The 26,603-nt window shown below is 43.9% G+C and overlaps 1 protein-coding gene across 5 annotated transcripts in view; it reads right to left on the bottom strand.

Moving 5' to 3' along the window:
* The window catches only part of STAG1 (STAG1 cohesin complex component), a 168,568-nt gene that overhangs the window by 57,038 nt on the left and 84,927 nt on the right, over window positions 1–26,603 (bottom strand). For all 5 annotated transcript variants that reach the window (XM_066622397.1, XM_066622401.1, XM_066622399.1 and 2 more), the window contains exons 4-5: window positions 8,139–8,303; window positions 5,053–5,149 (exon numbers count right to left, since the gene is read on the bottom strand). In XM_066622397.1, coding sequence (XP_066478494.1) covers window positions 5,053–5,149; window positions 8,139–8,303 — 262 coding nt within the window. The remainder of the gene's footprint in view (window positions 1–5,052; window positions 5,150–8,138; window positions 8,304–26,603) is intronic.

The following is a 26,603-nucleotide window of genomic DNA, read 5'->3' as shown; positions in this document are numbered from 1 at the left end:
CTTTGCTCCTGGAATGTCTTTTAGTAACCTGAATCTTATCAGCATGGCCCATGCCAAAGGCTCGTAACTTTCTTCTGCACGGGGACAGGCACTGAGTCAGCCAATAGTAAGAATGTATGCACATGTGATACGCATGAGCAAACTTCCCAAACAAGAAACAGAACTAAGAAAAAAGAGATGAGCACAGCATGGAAAAGATGTATGCCCAGACAGAAAATGATGTTCCAAGGAAGCATATGACCAAGGTTTGCTTATACTGTAGGACTTACAAAGAGAGAATTACAAACTTATGTTCTTTTTAAGGACCACTGCAGGCCAGGTAGATTATGGGCCAGATGATTTCCAGTGGCAGGCCAGATCTGGGCCATACATTGCCTACCCCCCTGACCTATGCTAATCAGACTGAAGTATATAGTATGCATTAACTAGGGGCCTAATCCTCTGGGCCTCAGCACTGACAGTATGCACATACCACTGGCTCTGGCGTAAAGCATGTTTGCAGTGTAAACATGCTGTAAAGAATGTTTACGGCACCTGGTGGAGAGAGAGCGTTGGCACTAGGCTTCAGTGCCAGATGGATGCCGCAGAGGAGCTGCCAATGGTAAATATTACTGCCGGATGACAGTGAGGCTTCCTGGGGTAGGAGGAAGGTGGAGGAGAACAGAACTGGGCAGGGGAGGATCGGATGTGGAAGGGGGCGGAGAAGGAAACAGAATCTGCCACCCTATCTTATCCCCACCCCCTGACCAGGAAGCCTGACATGAGTCTCCAAGGAGACCCATGGAGCCACAGCGCCATTGCCCAGGGTAATAAGCAAAGGTTCCTTTTCCCCAAGGAGAACTCCAGTGGCTGCCTGGGCCCTAGAGAATACAGTGGTTGTCATTTCAGAATATCTGTAGCCTACAATGCTGGGGTGAATAGGATTGCGCTATAAGTCGCTGCGTCTGATTTATATGAAGAGCAAACATGGCTAAGTAACAATAGTGTAACAACATACATTCTCTCAGTCTGTTTTGTTCTACACATTAAAATCTGAGAAGCACTTTTGTAACTTGAAAGGTTAAAATCAATATTTTAAACACACAAGGCAGGTTAAACATCTATTAGTTTTGTTATAACTTTACAGCTCATAAAGGGTTGGGTCATACAATTTATTGTGTTTGTGTACAGAGTCCCAACCTTCCTCTATGTTTGCATCAACAAATGTGATATATTAACTGGTTGGCCCTAACTATGGTTGATGTTACAGTCCAAGAGAAGTCTAATTAGCAGGAGCAGGGAAGGGAGAAGGAAAGGTCCTGAGAAACTTGCTTCAGAATAGAGAATGGCACAAAAAGACAAAATGAGTACTATACACATTCTTCCTAGATGGTCTCTTATTTCTTCACACTTAGGAGCTTAATCTAAAAACTATGCAGGCGTGATAATTTGTCAGACTTTTTCTTATTTCCATGATGGCATCACACTGAGCTCTCTATCACACAGATAACTGAACTATCAGACTTTCATGCTAATCACTAGGAAAATGCCATAAACTGCAGGAATCTGGAGCATACCCTACGGAAGCCTGTTTCTGCAAAACCCTCTCTCCAAGCCTTCAATCAGGCAAATTTCTTGGCTGCCTCATCCTCCGCTTCCATAAACTTAAGTATCCTCCTCAGATTAGGTGATTACTCTGTTTATAGCCTGGCAATCTGCCCAGGATTTCTACATTTACCCAGTGCAGCATAGTAGGCTCACAATCAAAACTGCTATTTGAAGAATGTTCAAAACTTCGTGCAACATCTGGAACTATGGAATCTAAATGTGAGGTCAAAAGACTAGTGACTGTTTGACTGCCACAATGAATATAACATTAGACCTATCAGTGCCACTTTTTGTTTTACAGTTTCAAGACATGAATTAACACATGGTAATCCTGCTTCAGAATTTAGATTTAAACTTTATGGCCCTGAGTCAGACAAAAAGCTATTGCATATGGCAAGGATGTGCACACACACATCTGGGTGCTTTCGCTTACTGACAAACTAGTAGCCCCTTCTGAACAGACAAGTCACATTTTAAACTGCCTTGTGTTTAAATGTACGGCTTATGGTTTGGTAAGGTGTTGCAAGAGTACAAATAGAAACAAAAGATTCAATTGTGTACACACACTTCAGCACTACAACTATTGTTATAATACACACAACCAGAGATTCTTCCTGTTTACAGATCTCATCTCTGAGCTAGTTGCATTTAGTTTATAGCCGTGATCTTCAGCCTTTTCCGTGACACGAGCCCAATAAATAAATAAATACTGGTGATCCCACCCCCTCCTAGGAACTGATCCACCCACCCCAGCCCCCATGGCTACCCACTCCTGCCACACTGCAGGCTACAGTGAACTGCAAACCTGCTGCACCACAGGCCACCAAAAAAAGGAAGGCTTTTTTAAATTTAGCACAACCATTTTTGCTCATCAAGGTAATATAGTCCCTTGACTTTTTATATCAGTGCTGGACAGGCTACTGCAGAGTAACAGGATGGCAAGCAGCAAAGTCTAACACTGGAGCAAGGCTCAGTGACAATCCTATGTATACAAATAGTGTGTAAATACTTTCCTGTGTGGAATGTTGGCTCATATTCAACCCTCTGGCCCCCATACTGCACCATGCTACCTCAAAAGAATGACTTGGCATGAATGTTTAGGTTGTTCCAGAGCCACTAGCCTAAGAGTTCCCTACATTGAGCTGGCCCACCTTTGTACTCTTGCAGTGAGGTGCCAGCTCTGATTTCAACAAGCCCTCTGAATTTTCCACTGTATTTGCAAAAGCAGGGTATCAGGCAGCAACACACATAGCATGCGTGACGGAGGCTCCCTGCCTGCTCAGTACCTTCCTTCTTGCCCTGCTCTCTCTACTTTGCCACAGCAAGGGTCTGTTTTGTGTGTTCATGCAAAGAAGGCAAACAGCCTCCCTGTTGAGTCAGCAAGTTGAAGCAACACCAGCTGCTAGCAGTTGGGCAAGCGGGCCCCTTTCCTGCTGACAAAGTTTGTGCCCCCTTTTTACGGGGGAGACATTGGCACCATGGACCCCGCACCCCCGAGAATGAGAGCATTGAGCTGGGGACTGCCAGCTACAGAGCACTCCCCTTTACCATGTTACCCCAGCAGATGCTGCCACCAGAACCTCTTCCACAAAGAAGCATTGGAAAATGCCGGCAAAAAGCCTGCACACATTGCGGTCTCTCAACTGGCCTGAAGTGCTGCAGATCTAAAACTTCACCCAATCAGAGTCATCACAAGGGCAAGCACACACATCTGCAGCTGCTGGCTACTCTGCTGGCCAGCACTTCTGGGCTCCTTCAACTGGTGCCACTGCTGGGCAGCAAAATGAGGTTGGCCCAGTGGTAGCGGGCCACCACTCAGCACATAAGGCTTCACAACCTCATTGGAGTTGTGACACCCAAGGTTGAAGAACATGTGTTCACAGTATTCTGAAAAAGCAATCAATAATTTACAGTTCAGATACTAAAATACAGATCATTACAGTATTTACATTTTAAACACACTTCACATAGAAAAACTGACAGCAGCCACACTTTTTTCTTTAAATGCCTAAATATTAAACTTATCTATTGTTTGAGTCTATAAGTCTATTAAACTTATCTATTGTTATCTATATTAAACTCTATCTATTGTCATGGACTCTTCGCTCACAACAGGAGAGGAAACTGAATGCTTTCCACATGCGCTGCCTCCGACGCATTCTCGGCATCACCTGGCAGGACAAAGTTCCAAACAACACAGTCCTGGAACGTGCTGGAATCCCTAGCATGTATGCACTGCTGAAACAGAGACGCCTGCGTTGGCTCGGTCATGTCGTGAGAATGGATGATGGCCGGATCCCAAAGGATCTCCTCTATGGAGAACTCGTGCAAGGAAAGCGCCCTATAGGTAGACCACAGCTGCGATACAAGGACATCTGCAAGAGGGATCTGAAGGCCTTAGGAGTGGACCTCAACAGGTGGGAAACCCTGGCCTCTGAGCGGCCCGCTTGGAGGCAGGCTGTGCAGCATGGCCTTTCCCAGTTTGAAGAGACACTTTGCCAACAGTCTGAGGCTAAGAGGCAAAGAAGGAAGGCCCATAGCCAGGGAGACAGACCAGGGACAGACTGCACTTGCTCCCGTTGTGGAAGGGATTGTCACTCCCGAATTGGCCTTTTCAGCCACACTAGATGCTGTTCCAGAACCACCATTCAGAGCGCGTTACCATAGTCTTTCGAGACTGAAAGTTGCCAACAAAAATATTGTTTGAGGTATGTATTCATATCTTATTACACTGGAAGTCAAGGGACTGGAATTTCTAAATAAAGGGTTTGTAAAATTAACTCTTTATCTTCCTGATCAAACCAGTGTCTTCCATATAGAAATGCTTTCATCTGGGAAAAATGCAGTCATCTGGGGGTTTCTCTCTACGCATGCTCAGTTATGTCAAACTAGCTATAAGTCAATTTAACACCTCTCACAAAAGTCTAGTAGTTTCTGCCCATAATCTGTTTCTAAGTCAGTATGCATATCTATAATATAATTTTGTAAAGCTATACATGAGTCTAACTGCTCTAGCTAAAGTTGAATCCATTCTATTTTGTTTTTAAAATATTAAGAGTTGGCCTCCCTTTGAGTTTCAGAAGGAAGATATTTTATTAATCACCATTTTTATAACTGAATCAGCATATTTAGATAAGCTTCACATTACAATCTTACATTTCAAAGTATCAGTTCAATCTCTTCTGGTCAGATGGATTTCCATTTTAATTTTATTCCTAACACATGTTACTCATCACACTATTTGCTAAAAGATACCATTTCAAGTTAGACTATCCATCCATTTGCAACAGCATGCAAAAATCTATTTGGTAAACTAGTCTCTCTTAAAACAGATGATCCCCTATTAAAATTCATGGTATTCCACCCCCACCCCTACCCCCCACAATGTCTTTTTAGAAGTCCCACACAAACACAGTGATGATGAGTTACACAGAGCAGGTTTATGACATTAGTATTAATTTGTACCTCGGCATCCTGAACACTGAATGAAGAAGTTGATTAAATCCAGAAGTGCTATGTCCCTGTCCTGTTTATATGATTCAATCCAGTCGTCCACCACAGACTGTCAATAAAAAAAAATACTCAATATTCATTGCACAATTTTGGAAGACAAAAGGCTTGTTTCCTTCAAAGAATACACGCATGTAGAAGACTAATTATTGGATTTAAGCCTGTGTTTTAATCTAATGAGAAGATTAAAAATAAGCTTCCCATAAGAACCTTGATGACCTGGGTGTGTGTGTGTGCGTACGGTTTTTTTTTTGGGGGGGGGGGAGTCTTTACAAATTTAAGTTTATCACAAAAAGACAATCCAATACTGAAATCAGTAATAGTTTCCCTCCCCGGGTACATAGCAACTTGTAGGCTGGACTTTTGTCAGGAGTGTACCAGAAGGGGAAAAAAAAGTGTTAACCCTGCCCCCATGCCAGAATGCCCCCCACTCTGCAACATGGCTAATAAAAAAATTTGCAAGAGTAAACTAAGAATTTAATATAAGGTGTAGCATGGCCCTAATGTTTGCAATACTGAATACCAACTATTTCATTAGCAAGCCTCAAATTTAAGTTTTTCCATTTGCTTGGGAATTGCTACCTTGTACAGATAATAAAAAGGTTTTTATAAACTTAGGGAATTTCTCAACCTTGCAATATAGGGTCAAGACTAAGCCAGAGAAGTGGGGAAAAAGTAATTAGATGTTGATTTTAATCTTCTACAAATCTGTACTGCTCATATTCCTCAGTCTTAAGGAGATTAACTCCTTGGAGTGTTTCATGCTGCCACCTGCACTTTTTTTGCAAACTACAGGATATATTCTGATACAGTTGGGGGTATTTTATATCCCAGTTGGACTGACTGAGAAACTAACCAGTATCTGTTGGCTAGTGTCATTTTTGTATACAAGTATTACCATTAATTTTGCTGCTGTTTTATTCCAGCATTGATAAAGAGAAATAATGCAGGGTTGGGGTTTTTTTTTTCTTTCCAGCTAATATCATGCTCAAGGCAATCCATGTTGGTAGTTGTCTCTGTGATTAGCTTCGGGATACACTTAACACCCCGACAAAACAGATGAGGAAGGTATTTCTTTTGCAGGCAAGGATTAGAACAGTATGTGCCAAACAGCTGGCTTCAATGGCAAGCCTGCAATGCCAGATGTAGATCCTGCTGTCTTGCTCCTCTACTATATACATATATTACCCAATTAGGAACATGAGGTGCACACCAGTCCCCTATCTGCAATACAATGATAAATCTAAGTGCTAAACAATATAAATGCTATTATCAGAAGCATTCATTACACTCCGAAAATGTACAGAATTGCAATAAAAGTTATCACAGAATGTGATGCAAGTACTTGACACTTGGGGTACAAACTCCAGGTTGAGAGAAAACATATGAAAAAGGCTGAGTTGAAGCAAGATTATCTAAATCAGTAGGCGCCAAACCCTGGCCCATGGGTCGGATCCAGCATCCTGGAAAAGCTATTCTCGCATGGTATGGAGCTTTCCATTCCATGCTGCAGCATCCTTTCGTTGCATCCTAACTCCTCCCAGCTCTGTATCGGCCAGTCACTTCTGTTTCCTGTCACCCCAGACACCTCTGTGCCCCAATTTCCCAGGGGGTGTGGCTGGTTGGTGCAAGGCTGGGGAGGAAATCAGATATGCCAAAGGACACTGGGGCATGAAACAGAAAGCTCCATGCCACATGGGAATGGCTTTTTTTTTAATGCAGCAGTCAACAATTTGGAAACTGCTGATCTAAACCTTATAACTAGTTGGTCTAAAAAGCAATACATAAAAGTTAAAAGAAAAAAAAGCAGCATTCACAGTTTTTTGCTCCAAAGGAAGAGCACTTAACTCTGGATGAAGGAAAACTGTGAATTAACAAAAAAAATCCTATAAACTCACCAGTCATGAATACCAATACTAATTCACTGCGGTTGATTTGTATATGATCACATTTCCAAACCACAAATGGTTAATTTAATTTATCATGGAAACCTCCTAAAAGCCATATTAGTTAAAAAGTTTTAAAGGTGTTTTATGGAGAATCTACACTGCTGGCGATCTAAGTAATGTTAAATAAGAATAATATACTGAGCCTATGTGAAATCTGACTGACTACAAAGTAATTTCCTAGAAAGATATCTAGTCTGCTTATTGTTACATTGTACCCCAGCCTCATAGATACCTCATATCTACAAAACCTTGTACAATCAGCTCTCACTATCCACTAGTATTAGGTTCCTGAAAAACCTAGTGGATACTGAATCACTGTGGGGAATATGGGATTAGGTTCTGGGAACCCTCTTCACCATAAACTATACGAACTTCATGAACCTGAATCTTAACTTGAAATCTATGGGGCTGGGCGATAGTGTGGGCTCAACAGCATCTCCAACATCTGATGCTTCCTCCTCCATGTTGGATATTCCCCGATGTGTTGAAGGTTGTGTTGATGGTAATTTCCCCATGCAGGCTATCCCTCAACTTACTGAAGGCTGCCGGCCTAACAATGAGGCCTCAGAGTTCAGCAATGGGGAGGAGGTTGCTTGTCCCAGAGCAGCCCACAGGTAGCCTTCCAGAGACCTCTCCTCATCGGCCTCTCATCATCGCTAGGATTGTGAAGGTTCAGCTGGAGTCCCTGAGATGGTGCCCAAGATGGGGGGGGGGGGCAGTTCTGGAAGTGAACACAAATGTGTCCAACGATTCTCCATAGGACAATACCAATGCCCTATTGATGTGGATAATGAAAACAGTTTCACAGAAAACGAGAAATAGGTGGCAATTCTGTCATTTGTGGATAAGCAAATTTATAGATAGCAAATTCGCGTACAAAGAGAACTGATTGTATTGTATCCCTGCACTTATACCCTCATGCATATGCAGAATGCATGCTCAGATACCCATACACAAAACCGTTACGCACTATTTCACAATAAAAAGACCAGGATATAATTTAAACATGGTAATCACTTTCAATTTATAACCCATCTCATTTAATGACAATTCGCCTAATTGAATGCAAGTTGCAACAAACATCAGCTTTACCTGCATAGCACTTTTGCCCAACTTCACCACCTCAAACAAAGTGACAGGGTCCCCTTCTCCATTCTGTTGTGGGTGCCCATTGGCTCTTCCTCGACCAATTCCTCTTATTCCAGGTTCCGAACGAAACTTTTCTCCTGGAGTCTTTCGAGGCTTCTTATTGGCAGACTGAGAAATGAAAACACAAAAGATAAAAACTTAATACCATTTACATAATGTTCAGTACCTAAAGCTTGTATAGTTGTGTTAGTGTACAACAAACTATGAAGATTATTCAAAACAAATTTTGTAGCCTTAGCAAAAAAGGCTACAGATGTTTCATACGAGTACATACCTTAAACAATCTTCACCACACAACAAATGTTTGCCTGAAGTACAACAGATGTTAAGTATTTTAATCTGCCTTTTATTCTTATTTCCATAAGCAACTTGTTCAAGTAAAGTGAAGAGGATAATTTCGGGGGGGGGGGACACACTTAAGGATATTGCCATCTTCCAGTACAGTACTTACTTGCACTTAAACTAGTGGTGCAGTAAAGTACAATCTTGTAACAATTCTGCATGAAGATTTCCTCAACAGCAGCAGTATTTCCATTACACTGAGGTAGATGTATACTTCCAGAATTACTAAGTTTCAATGTTTAAGAAAAATAAAGAAAATAGAAGAAAAATGGCGGCTAAAGTCAAACCCTTTGGGGTGAGTGTTACTTTTGATCTCATGTTGATTCATCCAACACTCTTTTTGCTGCTGTCTGTTTTCAATTAACTCAACAGAAAGGTTTATTTGGTGTTATTGTTTTAAAAATTTAATATTAAACCAAAATATAAATACAAAGGAAAATTATGATATAATCCAACATAAAAATATAAACGTATATCAAGTGAAATAACAAATAAGGTAAAGTCAACAACCAAGGTATATGATAAGCATTAATAATGGGCATAAGTGAAAAATAAAGGAATATAATCCAATTTAAAACAAATGACGCTGCATCCCAAGTTTAGTTTGGCCATGACCAAGTCAAACTTAAATCCATGAGACTTGGTCATGGCCAATGTCCTTCATAATAACTAAACTTGGGACAAAACTCTAATTTAAAATCTAAACAATGTATGCAATATCGTTATTTTTAGCACATACAGACGCCAAGCACAGCAATTCTAATACACGAGTCACTGAATCCATTTCATGCTAGAATTTGATGCTATCAATGACAGACAAGCTCTCTCTGGCTTAATTCAGAATGAAACCTGTTAAAAATTCCTTTACAAAATATTAGAAAAATAATTCATTATTCCAAGCACAATTCCAAATTTTGGACAACAATGCACTGTTGATCCTGTTGCATCTGCAATAATAACCCAGCCACCTTGGGTGCCCTTCGGGGAGAAAAGCGGAGAATGAATGAATGAATGAATAAATAAATAAATAATGCTGTCAGAATGTCTGTCCCTAACAATCTAAGAATTATGCTCCCCTTCCACAAAATTTATCTAACGGTAGTTACAATGAAAGAGGTTTCTAAGAGGCCTCCACTCCATCTCACTTCCTTAGGGCCTTAAATGCTAAAAAAGCACCAAAGATATACAGTTGTTTAGATCAGCTGAGTCCCACAGCATGGGTGGCAGGCATCCCAGACACCACATACACTAGATGCAAAGAGGCATGGGACCCAATATCTATGCTAGGGGACTCAGGTGCTGTGGAAAACTATATTTTCCAAAGTCAACTGCAGGATTCAAGAAGCTGAGGAAGGAGGACTGAAGGCCTTCTACCTCCCTGCTGTTATTTCTACTGGGTAATGTGTATATGGGAAGACAACAGCTCAACAGCGCAGTGAGTGATAGTTCATAGGCAAATTTTTTGAGCCAGGGCCAAACTTTAGTGGCATATGGGATTGTTCTGTAAAAACCTGGAGGAAGGGAGCCTTACTGTAGAAGAGCACAGCTGGATCAGACCATTTGAGTTCAAAATCTTGCTTCTCAAGTGATCAGCAAAATACCTCTAAGAAATCCATAAGTTGCATTTGCACAACAAAATTCTTCAACTACAAGCCTCTGTCCCCAGCTTTGGGAGAATTGACACCTATCCGGTTTCCACAAGATGATTTCAAAATTTTAAACAGCAGTTTCTTTTTTCATTCTCTTGTATTCGGGCTTCCAGCCAAATTACTCAACAGAAACATCTTTAACTATCTTTCTAATTCTCTCTGCTTAAAATAAAAGCTTTTACTCTTTATTGTTTGTTTTGCTTGATTTTTCTTATGCTTTTTATCATTCTTCTATTACTGAACCTCTTGTGAACACCAGGTCTGTTTCTGGTGGTTGTTTTTTTTTTGCACTTCTTTTCTAGAAATAATGATCATCATGAGGGGAAGGGTAATTAGCACAAACAAACTCAAAAGGAGACAAGGTTGCAGAATGTGATAGCCAAATCACAGGTTTCACCAGGACATCTGAACCCAACACTAAAAGTCAGAACAAACATTCCTTTTGAAATGTGGTTCTGCTGTTTTTACATGGGTTTATGGTTCCCTTTATGGCTGCCAGTTTCACATGAAGAGTTTCAGCTGAGGTTATCTACACAACGTTCCCCTCCCCCACACCCACAGTTCCAGGCTTTTCCAGTTGGTTCAACTAAAATTTGATAGGGACTTTATACAGTAATGTGTTATAAATTGTGTCCTGAAAACCTCCACAAAATGATCAGGACAGAATGGATGGGATTCAGCTGAGACAAACCAGAGGTGAACAGCTCCATTCTATAACACTGGAGTGCATTTTCAAATGGAAAGCAACTGCAGAAAAAATGTCAAGTGAAATCATTCCCATGCAACAAATGAATATTTGTTCTAGCTCCAAGGTACAATTCCTGTTAGTCTGCAGAAGAGAATACAACAAAGTATATTGTGACACCTTGAAGAGTAACAAATTTATTTCAGCAAAACCATATGAAGTAGTTTATAATCCACTTAATAGATCTGGGGTGCAAACCTAACTCATGCTGGAACAGGTCAGCTGAAAAGCCTGCTCTGTATCTAGCGAGAAATAGGTGGAGTTGCTCTGGGGCACAACTCAGAGTAAGGAGATTTTATTCTCCTTACCCTGAGAAACAGCCCAGGCAACCCTATGGGGCTACTTGAATCAGCACCTGCAATTTCGCGGGTGCAAATCTGAGTGGCCTGCTTAATGCCAGTCGGGCCAGGGACAGGGGTCAGGATCCAGCCTGCGCTGCTTTGCTCCTCACTTTTAAGGATATTTTAAAATTGTATACTGTTTTTAAGCAATGGTTAATATTTATATTTTTTGTATTGTATTTTTTGTTTTTATTGTCCTTTGTAAGCAGCTTTAAATTCCCACTTGGGAGATAAAGTGGGATATAAATTTATAAATAAATAACAAAAATGTATGATTTTGATACACAACTTCACCCATAGCAAAGTGATCTTTCTTACATGCTCGGGGGAAGGGAAGGGTTGCTTTGCCTTGGAGAGAAGCCTAGAGAAAGAATAATTGATGGATTGTCAGCCGGCTGCCCTCTCTTGCATTAAGGACGATAGTGTTAAAAGATTCTTTTCCTTTAATTTAAAGGGCTCTTCTCATTGGGTTGAGATAGAAAAATCTGGATTTTTCCACGGGTGAAAAATCTGTGGATAATTAGGTTATACGTGTAATCACTTATATGACTGTCTCTATACCAGTGGTTCTCACCCTTTTCAGTCCGGGACCCACTTCTGATAATGACAATCTGTCTGGGACCCACCGGAAGTTATGTCATCAACCTGGATATGATGTCATGGCAGGAAGTGACATCATCAAGCAGGAAGTGACATCACTGTGATATCAGAGTCGGACGTGATTTCATCAGACAGGAAGTGACATCACTGTTCTCACCTAGGGATTCAAACTGTAAATGACAAGAGAAAATATTCCAGCTCAGAAGCTTCTTCCAATTCTCTCCCCCCCCCACTACCATTGTAGCATACCAGAAGTAAGCTCTTCTTACCGCCCATTGTGTTAAGTTGGGAACATCATTTAATGTAGCTTTGTGATATTATCCAAAAGGAAAGGTTCTTAAATCTTATTACTCACTCCCTGGAACTAGCCTGGGTCATGGTGCTTTGGAGACAAGGATGCCAGCAAGTGAAAGTGTTTGGGCTGGCATAGGGCAATGTGGAAGTCAGGGCTCCTGAGTTCACAAAATTAATGACATGATTCTGTGCTCTGAAAAGGTCTGGTGCTTATATTTAAAAAGCAATTATCCATTTCTACTGAATATCTTAATGCTTCCAGGAATAAATATGAAAGTTAAAAAACCTGCATCTGTAAAACCACCACCAAGAAGTAGGAAGTTTTAAACATATGCCAGAACTGTAAGCTGGCAACAATAAAGCAAAATTGGACCATGGCAGAGCTGAAATTCTCTGAAGACTGAACCAGAGATACAAGCAAGGAGTGAGCCTTGTGGGCTTTGAAATCACTCAGCTGCCAGGGCAGCCACCACCATTCCTATCATCAGTAATGCACCCCATTTCACAAATTACCCTGAAGATTCTAAATGCTTCTCTGCTACATACACTGACTTTACTTTCAGTTAATTTCACATACAAACCTAAAGATAACCAAAATCATGGAACTGGAAGGAACATAAGAGGTCATCTAGTCCACCGCTCAGTGCTTACTTTCAGCCCATTTCACACACAACCCTGAAGATCACCAAAATCATGGAATTACCTATAAGGTCATCTAGTCCAGCCCCATCTCTAGCTTCTCAGACATAGGTTCAGTGCAGAAGATATGACCAAGGCACTTGAAGAGATGTATCATATCTGTTTGACTACTTTTAATGGTGTGCATCAGAGAAGTGCGGGGCAGGGCCATGAAGCATCCCCCTCACAGCTGGAAAGATAGGGATGCCCTGCTGTTCTCCTCTCAGCTGCTAAAAGGAGCCAAACAGTGGGGTAGCTATATTGGGAGCGCTCGCTTGTCCTGGCCTCTCCACACTCCCTCTTGCCTGGCTGAGCACGTGGCAGCAGAGTGTGGGCGCTGAAGCCTCTTCGGCTGCCACCCATGGTCCCCACTCCAGGGCGCTTTTCCACTCCCCCTCACGCCTGCCTAAGGTTAAAGGGAGCCAAACAGAGGGGTCCTGCATGCCCCCAAGAATGAGGGAGCACTCACCTGAAAATCTCCAAGCATGCTCTCCTCTCCTCCACAGTCAGGGAATTAGAGGACAGGTTCTCTCCTGGATTGAGAACTGGTTGGAGGCCAGGAAGCAGAGAGTGGGTGTCAATGGGCAATTTTCACAATGGAGAGAGGTGAAAAGCGGTGTGCCCCAAGGATCTGTCCTGGGACCGGTGCTTTTCAACCTCTTCATAAATGACCTGGAGACAGGGTTGAGCAGTGAAGTGGCTAAGTTTGCAGACGACACCAAACTTTTCCGAGTGGTAAAGACCAGAAGTGATTGTGAGGAGCTCCAGAAGGATCTCTCCAGACTGGCAGAATGGGCAGCAAAATGGCAGATGCGCTTCAATGTCAGTAAGTGTAAAGTCATGCACATTGGGACAAAAAATCAAAACTTTAGATATAGGCTGATGGGTTCTGAGCTGTCTGTGACAGATCAGGAGAGAGATCTTGGGGTGGTGGTGGACAGGTCGATGAAAGTGTCGAACCAATGTGCGGCGGCAGTGAAGAAGGCCAATTCTATGCTTGGGATCATTAGGAAGGGTATTGAGAACAAAACGGCTAATATTATAATGCCGTTGTACAAATCTATGGTAAGGCCACACCTGGAGTATTGTGTCCAGTTCTGGTCGCCGCATCTCAAAAAAGACATAGTGGAAATGGAAAAGGTGCAAAAGAGAGCGACTAAGCTGATTACGGGGCTGGGGCACCTTCCTTATGAGGAAAGGCTACGGCGTTTGGGCCTCTTCAGCCTAGAAAAGAGACGCTTGAGGGAGGACATGATTGAGACATACAAAATTATGTAGAGGATGGACAGAGTGGATAGGGAGATGCTCTTTACACTCTCACATAATACCAGAACCAGGGGACATCCACTAAAATTGAGTGTTGGGCGGGTTAGGACAGACAAAAGAAAATATTGCTTTACTCAGCGTGTGGTCGGTCTGTGGAACTCCTTGCCACAGGATGTGGTGCTGGCGTCTAGCCTAGACGCCTTTAAAAGGGGATTGGACAAGTTTCTGGAGGAAAAATCCATTATGGGGTACAAGCCATGATGTGTATGCGCAACCTCCTGATTTTAGGAATGGGTTAAGTCAGAATGCCAGATGCAGGGGAGAGCACCAGGACGAGGTCTCTTGTTATCTGGTGTGCTCCCTGGGGCATTTGGTGGGCCGCTGTGAGATACAGGAAGCTGGACTACATGGGCCTATGGCCTGATCCAGTGGGGCTGTTCTTATGTTCTTATGTTCTCCTCTTCCCTCCTTTGAAAGGGGCTGGGCAGCAGCACACTCAAAGAGGAAAAGTGGCACACTGCCTGCCCTGCGCATGTGCAAGCCACTCTTTCTGTTTGTTTACTCTGTGTCTGGAAGCCTAAAATAGCTCCCCAAGGGTCTGTTTGCCCTTTTTCAAAATGGCTCCACCTGGGTCTACTTGCCCTTTCTCAAAATGGCGCTGCCTGGGTCTACTTGCCCTTTCTCAAAATGGCGCCGCCTGCATCTACTTGCCCTTTCTCAAAATGGCGCCAATTGGGTCTATTTGCTATTTTTCAAAATGGTGCCACCCAGGTCTGCCCTTTTTCAAAATGGTGCTGCCGACTTCATTTTGCCCTTTTTCAAGATGGCGGCCACCATCTTATCGCGGCCCACCAGAAATTCAATCGCAACCCACCAAGTGGGTCACGACCCACAGTTTGAGAACCTCTGCTCTATACAATAGTAAGAAAAGCAGTTTTTTAAACTGTTATTTTAAAAGGGATGTAATTTCCCCCTTCTCCAGGGATCAGCACATTCTTTCTCATTTGCAGTGGCCATTCATGTGAAGTTAAATCTATGTATAAAAATCCATGTACAACAAGGCTGCACCTAGATTGGTGACTTCTATTTTTATCTTTCCTTCCTTCCCCCCATTTCCCAAGCTGGAAAAACGAAAATATACTTTGTTACTTTTGGTACAGCAGCTTATTGCTCAAGCTTTAATACTGGGTATATCTGTAAATATTGTTTGAATAAGTCTGCTATACTCTTACATTTAACAAATATAACAGTACCATTTTATGTGAAGTTATGAATTTTAGTTCTTGAAAGGAACAAGCAAGTTTAGAGCTGCTAAGAATACAAGCACTGTGTAAATTACATTGTCCTCCACAATTTCATAAGCTTCCCGCGTGGCTTCCAGTGACTTAGCATCTCCAGACAAACATGGTTTGGTGGGCCATATGATGTATAAACTGGAGAAACTAAACCAGTGATTTTCAACCAGTGTGCCATGGTACATTGGTATGCCACAAATAGTCCGCAGGTGTGCCACAGCGGGAGGGTTTATGAGCAGGGCCATTGGGGGATGTGGTGCCTTGACAATTTTAGTGCCTTGTCAGTGTGCTGTGAGATGAAGAAGGTTGAAAATTGCTTAACTACATTAACAGATTTCTCAGCAACCAGCCAATGTAAATAACAGCTAAACACTTTCATCTTCAGGTGAGAGAGAGAAAATTTGGCATGTTTCCTAGATAGGACTCCCAGCACATCAAACACTTCACAAATGTTAATCAGTAGCTAGCTCATATCATGGGGTTTGGGCAGAATACACTGCCCTACACGTTTCATATTTCTTTTCATCTTGTTCTATATAATTATACTGTTATACAAAAAAATAAACTCCTTTAAGTTTAATTTTTAGAATATCAAGGAACAAGAGATACACCCACACACTCCCATAACCACACATACAGGTGAGCGTTGCTTAGTGACACTTCAGTCACTGATAGCCTGCATATGGCCACCGCTGGTCCCTGTTCACCCCCCTCAACCTCTGAAGCTGAGCGGAGCTGTGCTCTCCTCACCTGCGAAGGTTTTTCCAAGCATTGGCTCAGACTGGTCATTTTGGTCAAAAACACGTGACTTCTGGTTTTCCAGGAAACCGGAAGTTGTGTTTTGTTGTGATTTTTTTTTGCCCGAAACAGGCATTCTGAGCCTTGTAGAGACAGCGTGCAAATGCATACTGCCTTACTAAGGCTCAGAAAAGCCTCCAGCTCCCCTCACCTTTCAGAGGCTTTGTATAGTGCCAAGCTTCACTTGATGACGGGGGTTCTGGTCCACATCCAGACCAGATGTGTGTGTGTGTGTAAAAATAAGACAGCACTTCTATAATACCCTTTCTGCATGAGCCTTCCCAAACATTTGATATGTGCCATCCTTTGGGTTACAGTATGTATTACAAGATCCTAACATAATTTTAAGCCCAAACCAAACATTCAGTTATTCTATGGGAAAATACATCTGTGGTTCCAACTCAATGGGATTTACAACTACGTTCTCTGCAATACAGGGCTTTCTTCATAGCCAAAGTTGCACTATAGCTCCTCCTTGCTTGCTGAAAGCTGTAAGAGTTTTCCCAAACAAGGCGCTGCCCTTCTGAGGGGAAGCAACTTCCTGGTTTAAAAATATCATGTGATTCTGTAATTCTCCCATCCAATTTTCATAGGAGAACACCACGTGTGAAGTTCTTGATCCTCAACCAAGGAAGTAGGGCTCCCCAAGAGGAAACCTTTTTGGACAAAAATGGGCTCCCCTCCCTGATTCTGAACAGAATTAAAGTTCATTTTGTGGGACTAATCAGGTGGTTTCCCAGGCCAGACTTCCCATTCAGCACCAGGGAAGGGAGCTTCTGGGGATCCATGCAAGCAATCACCATGTCCTAGCACAATTCACTTGCGATCAATGGAGACTGAACAAGTGCACTTTTCCTTCCCTCCCTACACCAAGTTTTGGGGATTGCAACAAGAGCAAGAAGAGGGGATCTCTCAATGAAGAACACAGTCAAAGGAAGAAAACTTGCAAAAACTACAAATTCCACATCTGCACTTTCCATTACCCACAACCCCCTCTTCCCCCCTCCCCAATCCTTCATTAGCCTCATCCCTGCTTTCCCTCTGCAATTCTCCATTATCCACAACCCCCTCCCCCCTCTGCAATCCTCCATTAGCTTCATCCCTGCTCTCTCTGCAATTCCCCATTACCCACAACCCTCTCCCCCCTCTGCAATCCTCCATTAGCTGCATCCCTGCTCTCCCTCTGCAATTCCCCATTACCCACAACCCCCTCTCTCCCCCCTCCCCCCTCTGCAATCCTCCATTAGCTGCATCCCTGCTCTCCCTCTGCAATTCCCCATTACCCACAACCCCCTCTCTCCCCCCTCCCCCCTCTGCAATCCTCTATTAGCTGCATCCCTGCTCTCCCTCTGCAATTCCCCATTACCCACAACCCCCTCTCTCCCCCCTCCCCCCTCTGCAATCCTCCATTAGCTTCATCCCTGCTCTCTCTGCAATTCCCCATTACCCACAACCCTCTCCCCCCTCTGCAATCCTCCATTAGCTGCATCCCTGCTCTCCCTCTGCAATTCCCCATTACCCACAACCCCCTCTCTCCCCCCTCCCCCCTCTGCAATCCTCCATTAGCTGCATCCCTGCTCTCCCTCTGCAATTCCCCATTACCCACAACCCCCTCTCTCCCCCCTCCCCCCTCTGCAATCCTCCATTAGCTGCATCCCTGCTCTCCCTCTGCAATTCCCCATTACCCACAACCCCCTCTCTCCCCCCTCCCCCTCTGCAATCCTCCATTAGCTGCATCCCTGCTCTCCCTCTGCAATTCCCCATTACCCACAACCCCCTCTCTCCCCCCTCCCCCCTCTGCAATCCTCCATTAGCTGCATCCCTGCTCTCCCTCTGCAATTCCCCATTACCCACAACCCCCCCTCTCTCCCTGCAGTCCTCCGTTACGCACAACCCTCCTCTATTGCCCTACAGCCCTCCATGCCCCACAATCTCCCTTTCTGCCCCTCCACTCCTGCGTCATCCCCCAGGGGCTGGGGATAAGAACAGGCCCTCAGTTTGGCTGTACTTGTCATAAGAGGCAACCAAACAGCCACCGGGTAGATGGGACTCGTCAGCCTGGGAAGGCAGCTCATCTAAGAGAAGGAAACTCTGACCTCAAAACTCCACTGCCTTGTGGCTATATCCAGTTGTGGAAAAGGCTTCAGGAGTCAACCTCAAGGCAAAATCTGGAGCCGGAGTCCCTGAGGCAGTTCGCGGCTGTACACAGTCACGCTCTGGCAACTCCTGCGACGCCGCTGGAACCAACCGTATTGGCTTCTGCCTTTCCATTGGACCATTTCAGCGGCGTGGAGAGGGGGGATTTGCTGCATGGGTAACAGCCTATCCATCATACCTTCTTTACTCAGGCTTCGCGCACTGGAGACACTCCAACTTTACCATACGGCGTCGGCACAACACAGGAAGCCGCAGTTTACCGGTTATAAGTCTTTGCTCGGTTGGCATAGAGCGTGACGCCAGGGGCTGCTTCCGACAGTGGGAGAGATCATTGCATCTCATTGGGCAGCTACCTCCTGCTTTAAGCTGGGCAGTCCCCAAACAGTAAGGTGTTGCCTCACCACGGTCCGTTAACCTAACGGGGTGCATGGGGTTTAGGGTGAAAACCGACAAGCGGATCGACAACTCTGCACCATGCAATAGAAAACAGAAAACTCCTGTCCTAAAGCTGGGCACCTGGAATGTAAGGACAATGACGCTTGGCTTCTCTGATGACCTGCAAAAAATAGACGACACACGCAAAACAGCTGTCATTGACATGGAGCTGAGCAGACTGCAGATGGACATCGTCGCCCTTCAAGAGACGAGGCTGCCAGATTCTGGATCTGTCAAGGAGAGAAATTTCTCATTTTTCTGGCACGGAAAACCACCAAACAAAACCAGGGAACATGGCGTTGGCTTTGCGGTCAGAAATACCCTGCTAGAATCCATCATCACACCTACTGTGGGAAGTGAAAGAATTTTGTCCCTGCAGCTCCAGTCATCAGCAGGACCTGTCACTCTCATCAGTGCTTATGCACTGATTCTGTCGTCTCCAGCAGAAGCCAAAGACAAATTCTATGATGACCTGGCCACCACTATCAAGAAGATCCCTGTAAAAGAGCCATTGTTCATCCTCGGCGATTTCAATGCTAGAGTTGGTGCTGATAACAGTTCATGGCCCAATTGCTTAGGTCTGTTCAGCACTGGGAAGATGAACGAAAATGGCCAACACCTGCTAGAGTTTTGCTGTCATCACGGTCTCTGTGTCAGCAACACATTCTTCAACAAGAAGCCCCAACTTAGAGTCTCTTGGAGACACCCAAGATCAAAGTACTGGCACCAGCTCAACCTGATTCTCACCAGACGCTCCAGCCTTCCCAGCATCAAGATCACACGCAGTTATCAGGGTGCTGCCTGCGACACTGACCACTCCCTGGTGTGCAGCAGAGTGAAACTGCAAACAAAGCGACTGTATCACAAGAAAAAGGAAGGAAGACCTCGCATTGATACCAGCAAGACCTGGGATCAGAGAAAAGTGGAGGAATTTGCTCAAGCGCTTGAGGAATCTTTTCCAGGCCCGGCCGACGCAAACGCATCCAACAAATGGGAACATTTCAAGATTGCCGTTTACAACACCGCCTTGTCCATATTCGGCAAGAAGACCAACAAGGCGGCAGACTGGTTTGAAGCCCACTCTGAAGAGTTGACACCAGTCATTGAAGAAAAGAGGAGAGCTCAAGCAGCACACAAGGCCTGTCCCAGTGAGCGCAACCTGCAGGTCATCCGAGCTGCTCGCAGCAAAGTCCAGCAGACTGCCAGGAGATGTGCTAACGACTACTGGCTCCAGCTCTGCTACCAAATACAGATAGCAGCTGACACGGGCAACATCAAGGGGATGTGTGATGGTATCAAGCAGGCCCTAGGTCCAGCACAGAAGAAAACTGCCCCTCTGAAGTCTGCAGCAGGCGAGGTCATCCAGGATTGGGCGCAGCAGATGGAATGCTGGGTGCAGCACTACTCTGAGCTATATTCCAGAGAAAATGTAGTCACCAAAGAAGCGCTGAACAACATTGAGTGCCTGCCTGTGCTGGAGGAGCTTGACAGTGAACCAACCCTAGAAGAACTTCACGTGGCCCTGGACTCCTTTGCCTTTGGCAAGGCACCTGGAAAAGACAGCATCCCTGCTAAAGTCCTAAAGTGCTGTAAAGAGATCATCGTCACTGAGCTGCATGAAATCCTCTGTCTCTGCTGGAGAGAAGGTGGAGTACCTCAAGGCATGAGGGATGCAAACATCATCACGCTGTACAAGAACAAAGGTGACAGGGGTGACTGCAACAACTACCGCGGCATCTCTCTCCTTAGCGTTGTAGGAAAGCTGTTTGCCCGAGTTGTACTAAAGAGGCTCCAGGTACTTGCAGAGAGCGTCTATCCAGAATCGCAGTGCAGATTGTGAGCCAACAGGTCCACCACTGATAGGTATTCTCCCTTAGACAACTGCAGGAGAAATGCAGGGAATGACAACAGCCACTCTTTATAGCCTTCATAAATCTCACAAAGGCTTTCGACCTGGTCAGCAGGGACGGTCTTTTCAAGATTCTTCCCAAGATCGGATGTCCACCCAGGCTCCTCAGCATCATCAGATCTTTCCACAAGGACATGAAGGGCGCTGTTGTGCTTGATGGCTCCACATCAGACCCCCTTTGACATCCGAAGCGGAGTCATTCAGAGCAAGGGAGAATACCTATCAGTGGTGGACCTGTCTTCTAGGGTTGGTTCACTGTCAAGCTCCTCCAGCACAGGCAGGCACTCAATGTTGTTCAGTGCTTCTTTGGTGACTACATTTTCTCTGGAATATAGTGCAGAGTAGTGCTGCACCCAGTGTTCCATCTGCTGCGCCCAATCCTGGATGACCTCGCCTGCGGCAGGCTTCAGAGGGGCAATTTTCTTCTGTGCTGGACCTAGGGCCTGCTTGATACCATCACACATCCCCTTGATGTTGCCCATGTCAGCTGCTATCTGTATCTGGGAACAGAGCTGGAGCCAGTAGTCGTTAGCACATCTCCTGGCAGTCTGCTGGACTTTGCTGTGAGCAGTACGGAGGACCTGCAGATTGCGCTCACTGGGACAGGCCTTGTGTGCTGCTTGAGCTCTCCTCTTTTCCTCAATGACTGGTGTCAACTCCTCAGAGTGGAATCCTTGTCATAGGACCTCAACTAAGCTTTATGTTACAAAAAAAATTCTTCCATATACCTGAAAAAAACTTGCATTTTTGCAACTTTAGGAAATAGGGTTGTCAGAAGTCCCATTGATTTGCATTCTAGCTGTTAAAGCATGTTGCTTTGACTGACGCTGGAATATTACAGTTCCACAAAAGAGGTTTCCCAGCAAACTACAATGCTAGTCTACTGTGAAGTACGTCAAGAGGGCTTACTCCTCAGGAAAGCCTATAGGATTACAGCCTTATTTACTACAACATGTAGTTTATGGCTTGTCTGCTTGAATCTTGTTTCAGAGTTTTTCAGACTGAGCTGTGCAGGTCAGGCACCTAAACAGTTGGATAGTTTACCTTCAGCATCCCTCACCACTTGCACCATGCCATTCTGTGCTAGGACTGATGCTGAAAGATCAGACAAATAGACAAACATGTGTAGAACTTCAGAAAAACTGTTTTCTTCTTTCTCTTAGGCACACCGAGACATATCCAAGGGATCTGGTCTGAGGCTCGCCTGCAGCAGCCCTCACCATCAACACCATGATTTTCTGTTTGAGGTGCTGATTTTAAGATGCTTATAAAAATAATAATCAGAAGCAGGTCTCACCTCAGCATCCCAAGCAAAATCTCAATTAAAAAATTCCTTTTTCCTTCATTGAGCACACAGCTTTAGCTGATGCTAAGCCTACAAGAGCAGAGAGATTCCAATCAAACTGTATTATTACAAAGTCTAGCCCGTAACCCTTCAAAACATGTCAAAATTGGATTTCTAATTTTTTGGGGAGTGGGGGCACAGAATGCTCAAAGAGGCAGAGGTGCAGAAATTCAAAACAGTCACTTATGTACCAGTGGTGCTCAAAATGGGGTGATCCTAAAAATGTGAAAAAAATCAGGGAACAAGTTTCATCCCTCTACTATCCACAGTAAAAAAAATCAGATAAAACAAGGATTCAAAGTTCCTTTTTTACAATCATATATTAATGTGTTTTTGCAACAATGGGAAACAATCAGTCAAGAGTACTTGGTAGGGGAAACTAGTCCCCCCCCCACAAGTGGGTTATTGAAAGCATGCCCATAGCCCTCACCTACAGCCTTTGATTCAAGATACGGCAAGCCACTCCAACAGCAGCCCGTGCCTTACGTACCATGATCTGAATTGCCCAACCCTCCCCTCTCTTTCCCATCAATATCTCCCTTATTCCTGCTTTCACCCCTGTTCCTGAACCCTAAAACCTCCACTATCTTCTCCTGGAGTCTTGTGGGATGCCCAACATTTGCCTACATCCCACCTACCCCCATCACTTTCACACCTTTCTCTTACACGTGCCACAAGAAAGGGATAGGAGAGTGCTGCCTTTAAAGCCAAGTATAAGGAGTCTAGGAGCTGTGGCAAAGAAGGCTCCTTGGGAAAGTGAAAAAGTGGGGAAGAAATACTTGGATATTCTGGGACAAAGCATTTGCAGTAAAAAAAAAAACAACAACCCACAGGGGTTTTCAATCCAAATGTGCATTTATTACGTGGGAAATTCCTTTTTCCACATGGGTTTTTGCACATTTGGTCTGCTATAAATGGTCCAGTAGAAATATGTTTTACAACAGAGTATTAAATTTTTTTGCTGTGTCCCTTTGAAATACTGTAATTCTCATCCTTTCTTCCATTTGTATTTTCATCTAATCCAAATCCTGTTTGACTAAAATGTAAAAAAGGAAATTCTCTTTGAATACTATTTGATAGAACTCTCTCACAGAGTGGTGGCAGCAAAGTGCATTTGATAGTACTTAACAATGGCAGACATATGTATCAGGTATGCAAAGAATATGCTACTGATTCAGCATTTCAACTTAATTAAAACCCATCTAATAGTTTTAGAAGTACAGTGTTCAATACATATCTTCTTATGCTCTGTAAAAACAGAAGAACATGTGTAAAAACAGAAGAACATGTGTAAAATCAGAAGAACAGTTTAATGAGGATTTATATAAAGGCAGGATTAGGTGGCATTATAACCAAGGTTGTTGATCACTTTCCATTGGGATACATTGTTTTCAGTTATTCATAATCATGAGTCTTGGCCTTTTTATTTAAACTTATTTTCTTGCCCCCCACCAAAGCCCCCTCCTCCTTTTTCAGATTCCTGACTCCCTTTGCCTCTTCCATTTCCCTTACCGGCAGCTCATTACTTTCACATCCATTCACTACAGCTGACTAGACTCTCTCCAAGATAAACAAGCTCAGAATAAATTATGCAAGTTCACTCAAAATTGTCAATTCACTATGCATAACTGAGTTCCCAAAATGTAACTGCTTTTGCCAATCTCAGTTTCTACATTTATACAAAAATTGTTACTGATTGTTACTAGTTTAGACAAAACTTCTGATATTAAAAATATTGCATCAGATAGATTTGCAAGAGATTCAGGTGAAAACCAAATCTGCTATTGTTTTACTTTCTTCTTCTGAAGCTCTCAAAAAGCAGCACCACAGATTTTCCTGATTGCAGGCTTAAGTGTGAAGCTGTGCTGGTCTGGGAAGCTGTGCTGGTCGTAAGCTTCCAACCAGCACATGAAACACTGACAATACACAAGGATACAACAGCTGCAAGTACATCAGCTGCTGGATAGATGAAATAATGATACCTTCTATGATAAGATAGATCTTAAAACTCCAGAACTTGACAGTTCCTTCACCCAGTCAGCTTGGCTTACAACTTACTTTCTGATAGTTTCTTCATCTCTCTTCCCATATAATTCCCACCATCATCTCAATAAGCTACTAATTTGCTGGTTTATACTGGTTCCTCTGGGCCCTTTTAAAAAGCTGCTGCTGCTGCACTCAGTATTTACTTGAGACAACTTCATCTTGTCTAACTGAAACCTGAACTTAACCTCAAATTATCAAGCTCTTAACAACAACAAAAAAAAGATGCACACCAAAGCAACCTCAGGAGGGAAGAGTTCTTTCAATAAAATGATAGCTTAGATGACAGACAGGGCAGCTTTACTTCCTTCTATAGTCGCAGTTCAGTGTGTAATTTTTCTATAGGCATATATGCTTACATCTCAATAGGGTACTTAATAGGGTACTCAATACTCAATAGGGTACTTTTTCTAGCAGTTAAGTGTTTTAGGCTACATGTGTAGTTCAAATGACCTACACATGTAGCCTAAAACACTTAACTGCTAGAAAAATCTGTATGTAGCACATTTTAACATATCTTTCTCATATCTTTACAACTACCATAAGGCAGTTAAACTGATGGATTGCTTTTCCTGTCAGTGTTACAGCTCAAACAGGATTGGGCTCAATACTAAGCTTCCTGGAACCTGCTGGAGCAGCAGTGCCAAAATAGCTACCACTGCATCCAGTGGGTGCCTGGAAGCAGCTGGAGGTCTCCTCAGGGGGAAGGGGGCCTTCGTCCGCTTTCCCTGTGGAAAGCTTCAAGCCCCATAATGGGCCTTCTCAAGTCTGCACCAGCTATTTGGCAGCAGACTTGAGAGACTCCATGTTGGGCTAGAAGGCCCAACAAGGAGTTCTGGATCCGGTCCTGGATCCAGCAGAGCTCCGCTGGTCCTGCCTGTGCTCCAGTTCCTCCCCTCCCCACCTGCCCTCCCTGGAATCCCGCCCAACGCCCCAACAAACCTCACTACAACCTGGAGCTCTTCCTTTGCTTTGGGCAGCATGCAGCTGCAGTTGGGCTCAACAGTGACTGGCGCTAGGCCGGCGCCAATGCTAACCTGGCACAAAGTGTCGCAAGTATGCCTTACAGCACATTTATGATAATCTGTGCCAGCGGTATGCCGGCACAAGGACTTAGAATTGGGCTCTAAGTGTGTGACTGATACAGATGGGGGGGACGGACAGACAGAAGTGAAGTGCTTCAAGTATGAGCAAGCTACACCCTCTCCCACTCTGCTCTCCCAAGTGATCAAAGCACTTCACAGCGACTGCTGAGGGAATCCAGTATTGCCCCCTTTTTACATGGGAGGAGGCAGGGGAGAGATTGTATTAGTGGTTTGTCTAAACAAGTTCAAATTTAAAGTAAAATTTAAACCAGAGATGTCTCAACTGAAAGCTATTAATATTTATATTGGTTGTAAGAGACCAGGGTTGGAAACTCGAGTCATGAAAATGTGTTATTTTGAGTGACTTGTTCTCATGAGATGTGCGTGTAGAAGACTCTGAAAACGCTCTAGCCAGGGCCTCATAATACAATACAATGTATTTTTCTGTGTCAGGGTGTTTTAAAACAATTTCTCCAGTTAATTCCAAGTATATGAATAAGAATGCTGAGGATCGCCTAAAAGAAATTCTAACTGAAAACCTAGGCCCATTTAATTACCAGATATCGATCAGGAGAGAAAAGCAAACACCAGCCCTTGTTGACAAGACAAAGCAGGAGATTTCTCACATGATTTTAACTGACATATGTAGTGAAAATTCACTACATTCTAGATCAGGGGTGCTCACACTTTTTTGGCTCGAGAGCTACTTTGAAACCCAGCAAGGCCCGGAGATCTACCAGGGGGGAAGGAAGTGTCTGACAGACACCCCCTTTAATGTATGGAGCCCCTGCTGGAGTCTAGTCCGTTTCGTCAGTTTTGTTGCTGCATGCCTGAAGAGCAGCTAAAGTGTCAGTTTCAGGTTTAGTGTCAGCTAAATATGTCAGTTTTGTCTAGTCACTAGACGAAACTGACATATTAACAGTTTGGAGAGACAGGGCTCCGCGATCTACTCATTTTGCCTCGCGATCTACCGGTAGATCGCGATCCACCTATTGAGCACCCCTGTTCTAGATAATGACTTTTTTGCACCAAGGATATTAGGCAAGTCGACACACTTTTGGAGGAAATTGTGACTTGTTCCAAGTAAGTGATTTCATGATGAAAACTGAAAGTGGTCTTTTAAAAAAAAAAAAAAAAAAAAAAAACTATTTTCAGCAGTTTGAAGGCTTGGGGAGCCCAGCAGAGGGGTCCACAGACTCCTGGATCTCCCCAATAAGCTGGTGCTGCCTCATGTGAGTAAGAAAGCCCTTTTGCCCCCTGCAGCACATGGTAGTGATCCTGTTGCTCCCTTTACCATTGCCCTGCCCCTTGAAGGGGCAGAGACAGTTGCTTTACTGGCTGGGGCATTGCAACACCCCAGTTTGAGAACCTCTGCCTTAGTTTAAATGTATATGCTCAGATATACTGGTATATACAATTCTGATAT

The sequence above is a fragment of the Tiliqua scincoides genome, chromosome 3 (genome assembly GCF_035046505.1).
Source record: "Tiliqua scincoides isolate rTilSci1 chromosome 3, rTilSci1.hap2, whole genome shotgun sequence".
In the NCBI taxonomy this organism is placed as follows: Eukaryota; Metazoa; Chordata; class Lepidosauria; order Squamata; family Scincidae; genus Tiliqua; species Tiliqua scincoides.
Note: the sequence above shows the minus strand (reverse complement) of the source record. Positions and strands in the feature narration are given on the sequence as shown.